A 12342-nucleotide genomic window follows, 5' to 3' on the forward strand; every position below is an offset into this window, starting at 1 on the left:
CTATGTTTTAAAACGTCTTCATCAGTAAGCAGGGAAATGCACATTAAAATCACAATGAGATACCATTAAACACTTGACAGTATTGGCAAAGACAATATTTGATAAACTCGAGTGTTGATGACTACATACAACTGAAAGGCTGAGACACTGTTGGTGGGAGTGGGTAGTCTTACAACCATTTTCTTATTTTTTGGCTGCTTCTTGTGATAGGTGGGATCTTAGTTCCCTGACCAGGGATTGAACCCATGCCTCCTGAAGTGGAAGCATGGGCTCTTAACCACTGGACTGCCAGGGAAGTCCCCTTACAACATTTTCAAAAATAGTTTGGCAGTATGTAGCAAGGTTGAAGACATGCTTACTCCTAGGTGTGTATATCTGAGAGAAACTCCTGTACACCTGCAGCAAGGTACATGTTCAAAATATTCATACCTGAACTGTTTTTTAATGGCAAAAAACAGAAAACACCTCTTGTATTCACCAATTAAAAAAAAATACAATGGAATACTATACAGTGGTAAATAAATTATTCTAATTCCATGCAACGATGGGGATGAACTTCAGCAATATAATACTGAATAGAAAACAGTGAAAGTATATATAGTATGATTCCATTTATAAAAAGTTCGAGAAAACAGAAAATGAAACAATAATCCATTTAAAAGCACAAACACAGAGCTTACCTTGAGGGGTATGGAAGACAATGGGTTCAGGAAAGTAAAACGGTAATGATACCTTTTTCTTAAATTTGGTGGTGGTTTCACAGGTGTTCCCTGCAGTAGTATTCTCTGTAGTTTACACATATTTAGTAAATATTATTTTGTATCTACTGAATTCTTAATACAAGCAATTCTTGGTATACATGCTGCCAAAGCGAGTACAATATCAGTAATTCTTTAAAAATGGTTATAAAAATGGCTATAAAGACTAGTTTTATAATAGCATGAGCATGAGCGCATACCGTCTTCACTGGTGTGCGGCTCTGTACCAGCGTCCTGATCCACTTCCTCCAGCGTACCGTGCTCACTGTACGGGCTGTCGCTGAGGAGCAGAAGTAGAAATCATATGAAGCCAAAGTGAATTTCAAAACTGAACAACTGCTACTATAAGGAAAAACAGAAGACTTTGGAATGGCAAAGGAGACCCTGGATAGCCTTTCAGTGGAATGCTGGAGCCTCCAGGACTGTGTAATCCTATAGGACTTTTTGTCCCTTCATCTTTGACATATTACAACTCTGTAAAGACGAAACTGATGTGTAGGAAACTGATAGTATTACAAATGATTCTTATGTGTAAAAATGAAAATTTGTTGAATTCTAGCGGAATATGATTATCACCCTCTAGATACACCAATTTTTGCAAATTCATCAGTATCCCCTACTGCATAAAAATGGATGGCTCTTTGATTTCCGCTTTGAACTGGCTGTAGTATCTTTTTCAACTTTTCTTGACACATGTTCATTTTTATATCTGAGAGTTAATTTTATCCTTTAACATTACCACTATTACTTCTCAAATGTATGCTGATAAATGGAATGCATTGGTTACAAATACAAACCTGACATTGTTGTAAAAGCCCATTTGTATTGCTGGCATTGGGGGATGAGGATGATTACTATAATACTGACTTTCTGTTTAAAACAAGTGATATCTACAGAGAATACCATGTGTGGGAGAAGACATAATCAAGCACACGTTACTGACTTCAAGACTCTTTATTATGGGGATTTTACCCTGTTTGTAAAAAAGGAGCAACCACAAAAAGTCTTAGAACACAAAACATTAAATAATATCCACCAGACATCCATATATTTCCTCTCTAATAAAGTGAATAAGACAGCACAACTTACTGATAGAGCCCTGCTGCTGCTGCTGCTGCTAAGTCACTTCAGTCATGTCCGACTCTGTGTGATCCCATAGACGGCAGCCTACCAGTCTCCTCCGTCCCTGGGATTCTCCAGGCAAGAACACTGGAGTGGGTTGCCATTTCCTTCTCCAATGCATGAAAGTGAAAAGTGAAAGTGAAGTCGCTCAGTCGTGTCCGACCCTCAGCGACCCCATGGACTGCAGCCTTCAAGGCTCCTCTGTCCATGGGATTTTCCAGGCAAGAGTACTGGAGTAGGATGCCATTGCCTTCTCCGATAGAGCCCTGAATATCTGTAAATACTAAACATGACTGACACTGGCCCTGAAACAAATACAACTAGGAAAATAAAATTCTGAATTCTGAAAATAAAATTCTGAAAAACTCACCAGGACTGAGTTTTATTCGTTTATCTTTCCAGAGCCAAGCTGATGTCAGTATATGCATATAGTAAGTATTTTAAAAATATGTAGCCCTAGTGGGCTACAGTCCATGGGGTTGCAGAGAGTCAGACACAATTGAGCAACTCACACACACATAGAATCTATCATGCTTTGTTGTTAATTTAGAAAGCAGTACTTCTGGAAATGGTCAATTCTGAATTTTCTTAATGGCATAAGATCATTTGTGGTTTAAATTATACTGTGGTTTAAGTTAAAAAAAAAAAGTGTGCTTTCAGTTATTTAGATTTTTCAGCTACTTGTTCTACTTCTACTTAATCCCCATTAAGGCAGTGGGAAACAAAGTATCCTGCAGAGTCCAGAATGAAGGGCTTAGGCAAATCTATTTCCAGCTGCTCCTGAATCTGAGCTGCACAGGGCTGTTTTCGAGGGAGGCTGGGAGACAACTGCTGAGTGGGAAGACTTGTGTGGACTTAGGAATCAGACAGACTTGGGCTGCCTCCAGAAACCACTAGTCATTGGCCGGGCTCCTTGGCCTCTCTTAACTTACTTGGTAGAGTGGGAATAGAAGAGATCATATGCACCGGGAAGCTGGCACACAGGAGGACCTCAACGAATTAAAACCAGTTTTACTGTATATGATTTCTTAGAAGCTGGAACTCATATATCAAATAGTGAACATAAACATTTTGGGGTTTCCTTATCTTTGGATTATACATTTTTATCCTTCATTGGAAGGTGACTATATTGTCTTATTAAATATTTTGTATCCCAACAATATAATAATGTAATAACTTTGTTCAAAGTGACCATGACTTGTGTAATTGATTAGGACAATATTAGTAAGAATGGAAATGAAAGTAAGAATGAAAACATTTAGTTGACAGCTGCTCCTTTAAAATGAAATTTTTGAAATACTTTCCATAGAATCAAAACTATTTAGGAATGAAAATGAAGTCTGTTAATTCAGTTATCTTTTCTTGATATAACAGTAAAAATGTATACAGCTCTCTATTTAAAAACCATTCTCTACAAAAGTCATGATGGGGTAGGTGTATCTAAAAAGATGCCGTGCTCAGGGAAAAGAGAAATGAATATGAATTTCCATAAGAAGAAGCCAGTGCTGTCATGGGATTTAATATTCTAATTTATCTCAAGTGTTCCTGCTGCTTCTTTTTTTTTAATTGGGAGCACTGGCATCTTATAGTCAGTTATTTTTTTAAAAATTAAGTTGATATCTGTACTTGTATAATTTTTTCCAGGAGGAGAAGGAAGGACTAAAATTCTTGGACTTACCAATACTCGTCTCCAGCCATACATTTTTCATAAACAGGGCCATCCAGCTCTTTAGCATCTGGGAAAATAGTCTCATGGTGGATGATGATGGTTTTGACAATCTCATTCACATGAGCCTGGCAGGACACTTGATCCTGTATCTCTGGGACAGGCATCAACGTAGGGCCAAAACAGATGGCCAGGTTATAAGGGTCCATCATGTTTTCATCACTGTACTGTGAAAGACTACGAAAGAAAGAAAGACAGGAGTTATAAAAGAACGGGGCGGGGGGGTGGGGGGAAGAAAACACTTCATAGGATACTTCCTATTCTGAAAAGGAGTTTTCTTATTAGAATAAAATATTTCATCCTACTTTAAGGTGGCTCAGCAAATTCCAAAGAAAGTAAAGCAACTTATAACCTTTCCACTAGGTAGACATGGAAAAAGGAATATAAATCCTGTTTGCTTAATTCAGTGGCGTTTTTTTTTAAAGTCACAAGGGAGTTTAAGATAATCTCTAACACAATGGAGACCAGGATCAAGTAAAAGAGTTTCATCTGCAAACAGTATGATCATCTTTAAAACTGTCCTCCAACTAACCAAATACGTTTCAGCTTTTCCCATAAATCTTGAGGGGAGTCCTCAAGAAAAACAAAAGCACCTTTTCTTTGTACCCACTGAAAGAAAGCAAGCAACTCCAGGCTTTGTAATTTGCTTTTGGGCAAGATGATTAATACAAGGTGACAACTGGTGTCACAAAAGACAGTTACAAGGGCAAGTACAGGGAAGAATCCTCAACTCTCACACCCCATTTAAAGCTGGTAAACTACAAACTTTGGGGGAGATTTCCAGTTGTCTAGTACTAATTGTAAAATTCAATTCAATGGCTCTTGGTGAGATATTTTCCACAGCGGACTGAGAATAAGAAGTTCTTTATGCTATGCCTCTAACACATGGGCAAGGTGCTGTTTCAGGGAGAATCTAGAGAATCTATCTTTCAGTGGATAGAATGTCAACCTTGAAAGGAAATGTAAAATCCAGGTGAACAGATGACAAACGGAAGGAGAGAAAAAGAGACTCAGCTACATTTGTGAGATGTTGACAGACACAAAGAAGCTGAGATACCGTGTGACAAGATACTTTACCCGGTGTTGGAAATAAGATAGCTGAGAAAGTAGAAAATACAAAAGTATAATTCTCACAGGCAACATATGTCTTTCCTTTCTGCCATTTCTCAAACATAAAATCTGAAAACAGTTCACAAATGACAGCCAATGATCATGTTACAGATCACCTTCAACATGAATGCAGGAAGGAAAAGTGAGATTCAGAGTAAGAATGATCTCATGTTCAAAAGACACACTTAAGCTCAATGGGGAGAGTCAGTCTTTCTGGGTCTTTAGTTAGTGCTGGCTTGAAGAGCAAACAGCGGATATAAAATTTTTGATTTTACAATGAAAAGAGAATAGCTTCTTTCTCTTTCCAAAAGTCCTGTTCCACATATCCTACTCCAGAGACTGGGCCTGGCCTCTGCACGAAGGCAGGTGCAGGAACCAGGGGCCATCTCTAGGCAGAAATGCTGGAAGCAATCCTGATGTCTGGCTCATGCACAGTTGCTAGTCTGCTGAGATCCACTGTCAGTTAGATTCACCCTTTGAGAGCTTTCTTGATTCATGGTCAGTTTGCTTCCCTAGTCCACTGTGGTTGATTGGTTCACAGTGGGTTTCACTTAGGCGTGTCAAGAATATTTGGTAAGGACATCATGTAGAGCCCAGCAGGAATGCGAGGTGGTCCATGTTGGGGAAGGAGAGGCACGTGCAATTGGCAAACCTTCAGATTTTTACAACTACCTCGTGACTAGGCTTATTTAAAGATAAAAGTTTACGGTATCATTTAACCTAAAAGAGTTTGCACCCATCTCTCTTGGTACTGCTTATTTCCAGGGGTGACTTTCGTACTTGTGTCATCTGTAGATGCTTTAGCTCCATTCTGTATGGGTCCCCTGCCAGCATTTCCCTATTGTAGGATACTTGGCTTGGGGGCTGGGGTGTGTGGTCAGTCTGAATGGTATGATTTCAGGAAGAGTCAGTAGGGTTGTAGTGAATCCCCACGGCTTTTAAGAACTTAACACTTCTGGTGAAACAGAAGAAAAAATTTTCTAATTTTAAGAAGGGAGAGCTCATGCTTAAGTAAGAAAGCATTTCCTGAAGTTTACTCCACCTTTTTTAATTTAATTAAAAATATAATTTTTTTTAATTAAAAAAAAACAAAACAAAACCTGCTTAATTGAAATGTTAAAGAGCAAGGGGACTCAGATAGAGCAGGGGAAGATGTTCTTATCATGGAGCCATGCACCTACAAGTGACACAACTGAAATCAATTTCCCTAAATTAAAAGAGTCAAGTTTTCTTGAAAATAATGCAGTGATTTTTAAGATTTCTGTGACATTGTTTTAAAGATCGCTTTAGAAATATCATCTTTTTGACAAGGTCTCATTATACTCAATTTGCAGACAATTCTTTTTTGGATCTGTGTACAAGTCTCACCTACAATACCCTTCCTTCCCTGACTATAACATTAAAAATCACAGAAATTTTCTGCAGTGAGCAGGCGGTTTACATCATTTTGACAAAAACATTTATGACATTGGCTTTGGATGGAAGTTGGAAAAAATCACATATTTCACTGAAAAGTGTTCTTTTTAGTAATATTTGTGCATTTCTGCATTTATGGCCAGTTTCTACATCTGGTGATGAGGTTTATTTAGGTCATTGTGTGACCTTATAAGGTAGCTCACACATGATGACTTTGATCTGCTGAGGAAAACTGCACCTTCAGTCTCTATTCAATAATCTTCTCTTCGACTCCACTAATAAAAGGAACCCAATGTACATTTTACAGAATCCAAGAACAAAGAATTCAGAGTGGTACACAGGGAATTAAAATGAGCATTTTGGCAAAGACTTGTGGTACTTACTGATTGAGGAAGGCAAAGAGGTACCTCATCACTATAAGGACCGACCTGGGCAAGGTCAGGAGCAGTTTGCGGATGTGAAGCGCCCTCTCATAGAGATTATCTATTCCTACAGACAGAAGAGGACATGGTTAGGATCCTTTTACCAGCCACATTTAAAGCAGAACATTGTAGCACCCAAATTCAGTACCTATCTGAACATAAGCAACACTTTGCCTTTAGGTGAGATGTAGTCGTAACCAATAAAGCAAATCAGTGAGTGATCTGCTTGGGTGTACTCGAGGACCTCTCTTCTGACTCATCACTGTTTTCTCTGATTTCCATGGGCTTGGCTTTGAGCAGCTTAGAGTCTTCTAAATTTAAAAATCATTTTCAGTTGTTGCTGTTTCCACATTTTGCATCTGGTATGGTTTAAACTCCTTTTCGCTGCACATTAACTAAAGTAACTTTTGGGGATAGGATACCTCTCCCTTTGCATGACTCATTAATTCTTCACATATGTATTTGTTAATTACTGTGACTCAAGAGTCTCAGTAGGATCAAAGGACTCAATAATCAAGTCATCAACATTTCTACCTAACTCAGTCTCAAGAGTCCCAGAGCAATTGGTTTGTCTTTCATGACAACTTCACAGGGCACTTGGAAAACCCACACTATACAGAGAGGGAAGATGGAATACCTAGAGATGATTCGCAAGGCACTGAGAGTTCGGTGTGGTGAATTTTGCATCTATAAATGCAAAAGGAACCACATTTAATATAGTATTGATCTTTAATGTTTGTCAAATTCCATAGGGGGCCTGTCATCTTTAGGTTAGAAGAATATACAGGTATTACTTCCAAGAGGCTTCATCTTAATTCAAAATCCTCTTGCCTCTAATTTCTGAGTTCTAAACTCAATTCCCTACTCCTTAAGGGTAGATTCAAATTTTTATTTAAAAAGAATTGGAACAGGTATTTACATATTAGTTTCACACTAGCATAATGCCTAATAGCCAATAGGTAGAAACGTCCATTGATAGATGGGTGGATAAACAAAATGTGGTATATATTCACAATGAAATATTATTCAGCCCTATAAAGGAACAGAATTCTAATACATGCTACAACAAGGATGAACCTTGAAGGCCCTATGCTAAGTGAAATAAGTCAGACACAAAAAGCCATACACTAATGTTATATAATTCCACTTATATGAGGTATTTAGAGTAGTCCATTTCACAGAGACAGGAAGTAGAGTGGTGACTGTCAGAACTGGAGGGAGGGGAATGGGGAGTTACTGTTTAATGGGCAGAGTTTCAGTACAGCATGAAAAAAAGAGTTCTGGAGACAATGGTAATAGCTGCAAAACAATGTGAATGAACTTAATGCCATTGAATTGTACATTAAAAAAAGATTAAAATGGCCAATTTTATGTCTATTTTACTGCAATAAAAAAAAAAGAATGGGGGAGGGGGTGCCCCGTGAGATGCCAAATAAAGATTTTAGGGGAGAAAAGCAACAGGAGTGTAAAAAAGTGACACCAAGAAGACCGGATAAAATTATGTGAGGTTGGCACTCCCTGCAGCTACAGTGAACATACACCAAAGCAAAACAAAAAGGCTGGCACTCCTGGAATAGAGCGAACGGATGTGTCCCAAAGGCCAGACCACGATATTACCTGGTTGGCAGCATGCATCCTACAAGAGTCTTGCTCTGGTACAAATGACTCATTTACTCTCCAGAGTCCAGTTAGCGTGTCAAAATTTATGTTTGCTATGGACACTCTAATGTGCATTTCTAGCTGGCTTTGAGTGTGGCAATTCATAATCTTTCAGAATTTTATACTGTGTGAAAAGACGAGTGTGTGTGTGTGCTCAGTCATGTCCAACTCTTCGTGAACCCTATGGACTGTAGTCTGCCAGGCTCCTCTGTCCATGGAATTTTCCAGGCAAGAATATTGGAGCGAGTTGCCATTTCCTATGTCAGATCATCTTCCCGACCCAGGGAACAAACCTGGGTCTCTCATTTCCTGCATTGGCAGGTGGGTTTCTTTATCAGTGTACCACCTGGTAGCCAGGAGGAGATTGTTAGATAGCATCGCTGACTCAATGGACATGAATTTGAGCAAACTCCAAGATAGTGGGCCAGAGGAGCCTGGCGTGCTGAAGTCCATGGGGTCACAAAGAATCAGACATGACTTAGCAAGTGAACAACCACAACATGAAAAGATCTTTTCCTCAGACAAGTTGTCAGTGAGGAAGATCATATTTCACCTGGATTTCTTTTATGCTGGGATTCTTTTTCATCAGCATCTAATGTAATTAGGTAAAAGTGGGATTTGCCCAATCTCAGTCACATGCTCAGAGCTCCCTTGGCTAATTTACGTTCCTTCCCTAGCACTGCAAGATTCCCATGTCAGCATACCAACTTCACAGCATGGAGGTTTGACAGCTCCATGTAAATGTGTGTGAAAAATTCACCACCAAACAGAAGTGAATTCAGAAAATGGACAAAAGTTCAAATGGCCATTCCTCTGAAAATATCAGCTCTTCTGTGGCACTGTTTGTAAAGGTGTTTGTCAGAAAACAAATAAGAAAACATAAGATGCAGATTTATCCTTAAGGAGGAAGAAAGGGAAGGAAATTCCTTGGTAGTCACATGCAGAAATGGCTTATGTAAGAGCAGGCAAATATTTCTGAACTCCATAGCCCAACAAGCAATAATCAAGGGGAATTTAAAGGCGCTGGTGGTAAAGAACCTGCCTGCCAACGCAGGAGACTTAAAAGATGAGGGTTTGATCCCTCATCTGAGGGTTGGGAAGATCCCCTAGAGGAGGAAATGGCAACCCACTCCAGTATTCTTGCCTAGAGAATCCCATGTACAGAGGAGCCTGGAGGGCTACAGTCCATAGTGTCACAAAGAGTTGGACATGACTGAAGCAACTTATCATAGCATGCAGGATAGTTTTAGGTTCAGTGTTAGGTTTTAATAATGTCAAAGTATCAATCAGTTGTATGTGTAATAGTATATGTGTGTGAATGAAAAGGAAAGAGAAAAAGAGACCTTTTAACATATTGAATAAATCTTAGCCCTGAGATGATTTACCAGCTGTTCTTCTAGGTAAGAAATGAACTGCTTATAAATCTTTCTAATTAACCATTAATAGATCTACATATATTTAGGTAAATACACAGAGATACGAAGTAGATTAGTGGTTGTCTAGGGCTGAGGGTGATGGTGGTTTGAGTGTTTGCTAACGGGGGTTTCTTTCTGGAGTTCTATGAATTAAGCAATTGAGTTCTTTCCTAGTTAACAAGCAACATTATAGATATAAATATATAAATAATGTCTCTCCTTCTGCTGAATTATCAAATAGAAATTAGTAAAGAAACTAAATCTTAGCCTAAGGAGCCTTATCTGTTTCAATACTGAGCCTACTAATCATTTTTGCAGAGAAAAGGAATCTTTGAGAAAATCATTGTAAGGCAGCAAACAGGAATTTTGAGCTCAGAGAGAAAACTACCGTGTATGGCAATAAAGCTGAAGAATTTTTAGCAACAAAAACATACATTGGAACACCAGGAAAAGAGTTCAAAAGCTTTTTCCATAAAACCATCAGATATAGGAAACAGATTTATGTACCAAGAAGCTCATCATGGTATTTTTGTATAACTGCAAAATCACTTTTGGAAACAATCTAATTTTCTAAAACTAGGGAATTTGTTAAATAGAATAAAAAACATTATATGGACACTAAAAACTATATTTGAAAAATAACTTAGTAATGTGAGAAAGTATTAATAACATTAAATTTTAAAAATAGTTTATAAAGAGAAAATAGGGTATGATAATTTTTAATAAATTTTAAGATTTATTGAGATATAATTCATGTATTTTAAGTATACAATTTTATGGTTTTTAGTACATTTGGAATTGAGCAACCACAACTTCAGTCCATTATAGAACATTTTCATCATGTCTAAAAGAAATCTTATATCCACTAGCAGTCATTCGGCATGATGCAGCTTTTTTTTTTTTAATCAAAAGTATGTAGTTATGGTACAGCCACATAATGGAATATTATTTGGCAATTTAAAACAAGTACTGACATACGCTACAACATGAATAAACCTTGAAAACATGCTAAATGAATTAAGCCCATCAAAAAAGACCATATATTGTATAATTTCATTTATATGAAATAGGCAGAATAGGTAAATACACAGAGATACAAAGTAGATTAGTGGTTGTCTAGGGCTGAGGGTGATGGTGGTTATGAGTGTTTGCTAACTGAGATTTCTTTTTGGAGTCATGAAAATGTTCTAAAATTGATTTTGGTGACTTTCCTAATCCTGTGATCATACTAAAACCCACTGATTTGTACATGTTAATGGATAAATTGATGGTATGAGAATTGTCTCTCAATAAGCTGCTTTAAAAATACATAGGAAAATGTGCTATTTGCAGAGACGTGAATGGACTAAAGACTGTCATACAAAATGAAGAAAGAGAAAAACAAATACTGTATATTAATGCATATATGTAGAATCTATAAAAACGGTACTGGTGAACCTATATGCAAAGCAGAAATAGAGACACAGATGTAGAGAACAAAAGTATGGATGCCACGGGGGGAAGAGGGGATGAGATGGATTGGGAGATTAGGACTGACATACATACACTGCTAGGTATAAAAGAGATAACTGATGAGAACTACTGCACAGCACAGGGAACTCTACCCAGTACCCTTTGGTGGCCTAAATGGGAAGAGAGTCCAAAAAAAGAGCGGATGCATGTGTATGTATGGCTGATTTGCTTTGTTGTACAGCAGAAACCACCACCACGCTGTAAAGCAGCTATGCGTGCATGTGTGCTCAGTTGGCTCTGACTCTCTGCAACTCTTTTGGATTGCAGCCCGCCAGGCTCCTCTGTCCACGGGACTCTCCAGGCAAGAATACTGGAGTGGGCTGCCATTTCTTCCTCCAGGGGATCTTCCTGACCCAGGGATTGAACTCATGTGGCCTGCATCTCCTGCACTTGAGGCAGATTCTTTACCACTGAGCTATTTTGGGAAAGCCTCAAAGCAACTATATTCCAATTAAAAAAATTTTAAGAAATACATAGGTGTATATATATGATCTAGCTGGGAAAATATTAAAAAAGTTAATATTATCTTTGTGCATAAGAATTCTAGATTTGTTTTACTTATTTTCTAATTTTTCTATAGTAATCACATGTTAGTTGCATATTAAGCAATTATTTTTAAAAAGCAGTGATTGGCTATTGGATGATTTTAAGGAATTATTTTTTTTTAAGGTATGAAAATTGTTTTGTGGCTATGTTGTATAAAAAAGGAAGCATCTCCCAGAGATACACACACCCAGATGAAACGATCTGATGTCAGAGGGATGATACAAAAGCAATGTATGTGGGACAAATCTGGCTAACACATGGAAACTGTTAAACCAAGGCAATTACATTATTTATATGTAAATATATCTTTATGTATCCTCTTGTAGACATCTGAAATTTCCTACAATAAATAAGTAAAAAAGAAGGTAGGTTACAAATGGGACAGTATAGTTCCACTTCGGCTTTTTAAAAACAGTGTGTGTGCATATGACTATACACAGGGATCAGAATGTGTACACACACACCACTGATTCTCTTTGGGTAGTGGCATTATGGGAGAAGTATTCTATGTGCTTTTTTTAAATACTATGTTTTCTATAATGACTAAATGTTGCTTTTGTTGTTGTTGTTCAGTTGCTAAGTCATGTCTGACTCTTTGTGACCCCATGGACTGCAGCACACCAGGCTTCCCTGTCCTTCACTATCTTCTGGAGGTT

General features: G+C 37.9%; 1 protein-coding gene across 3 annotated transcripts in view; it reads right to left on the reverse strand.

Annotated features, from left to right (window-relative positions):
* The window catches only part of SRGAP1 (SLIT-ROBO Rho GTPase activating protein 1), a 312480-nt gene that overhangs the window by 20277 nt on the left and 279861 nt on the right, over nucleotides 1–12342 (reverse strand). For all 3 annotated transcript variants that reach the window (XM_019960891.2, XM_019960890.2, XM_070789362.1), the window contains exons 16-18: nucleotides 6516–6621; nucleotides 3559–3783; nucleotides 959–1038 (exon numbers count right to left, since the gene is read on the reverse strand). In XM_019960891.2, the coding sequence (XP_019816450.2) occupies nucleotides 959–1038; nucleotides 3559–3783; nucleotides 6516–6621 (411 nt within the window). The remainder of the gene's footprint in view (nucleotides 1–958; nucleotides 1039–3558; nucleotides 3784–6515; nucleotides 6622–12342) is intronic.

This window comes from Bos indicus, chromosome 5 (genome assembly GCF_029378745.1).
Source record: "Bos indicus isolate NIAB-ARS_2022 breed Sahiwal x Tharparkar chromosome 5, NIAB-ARS_B.indTharparkar_mat_pri_1.0, whole genome shotgun sequence".
NCBI lineage: Eukaryota > Metazoa > Chordata > Mammalia > Artiodactyla > Bovidae > Bos > Bos indicus.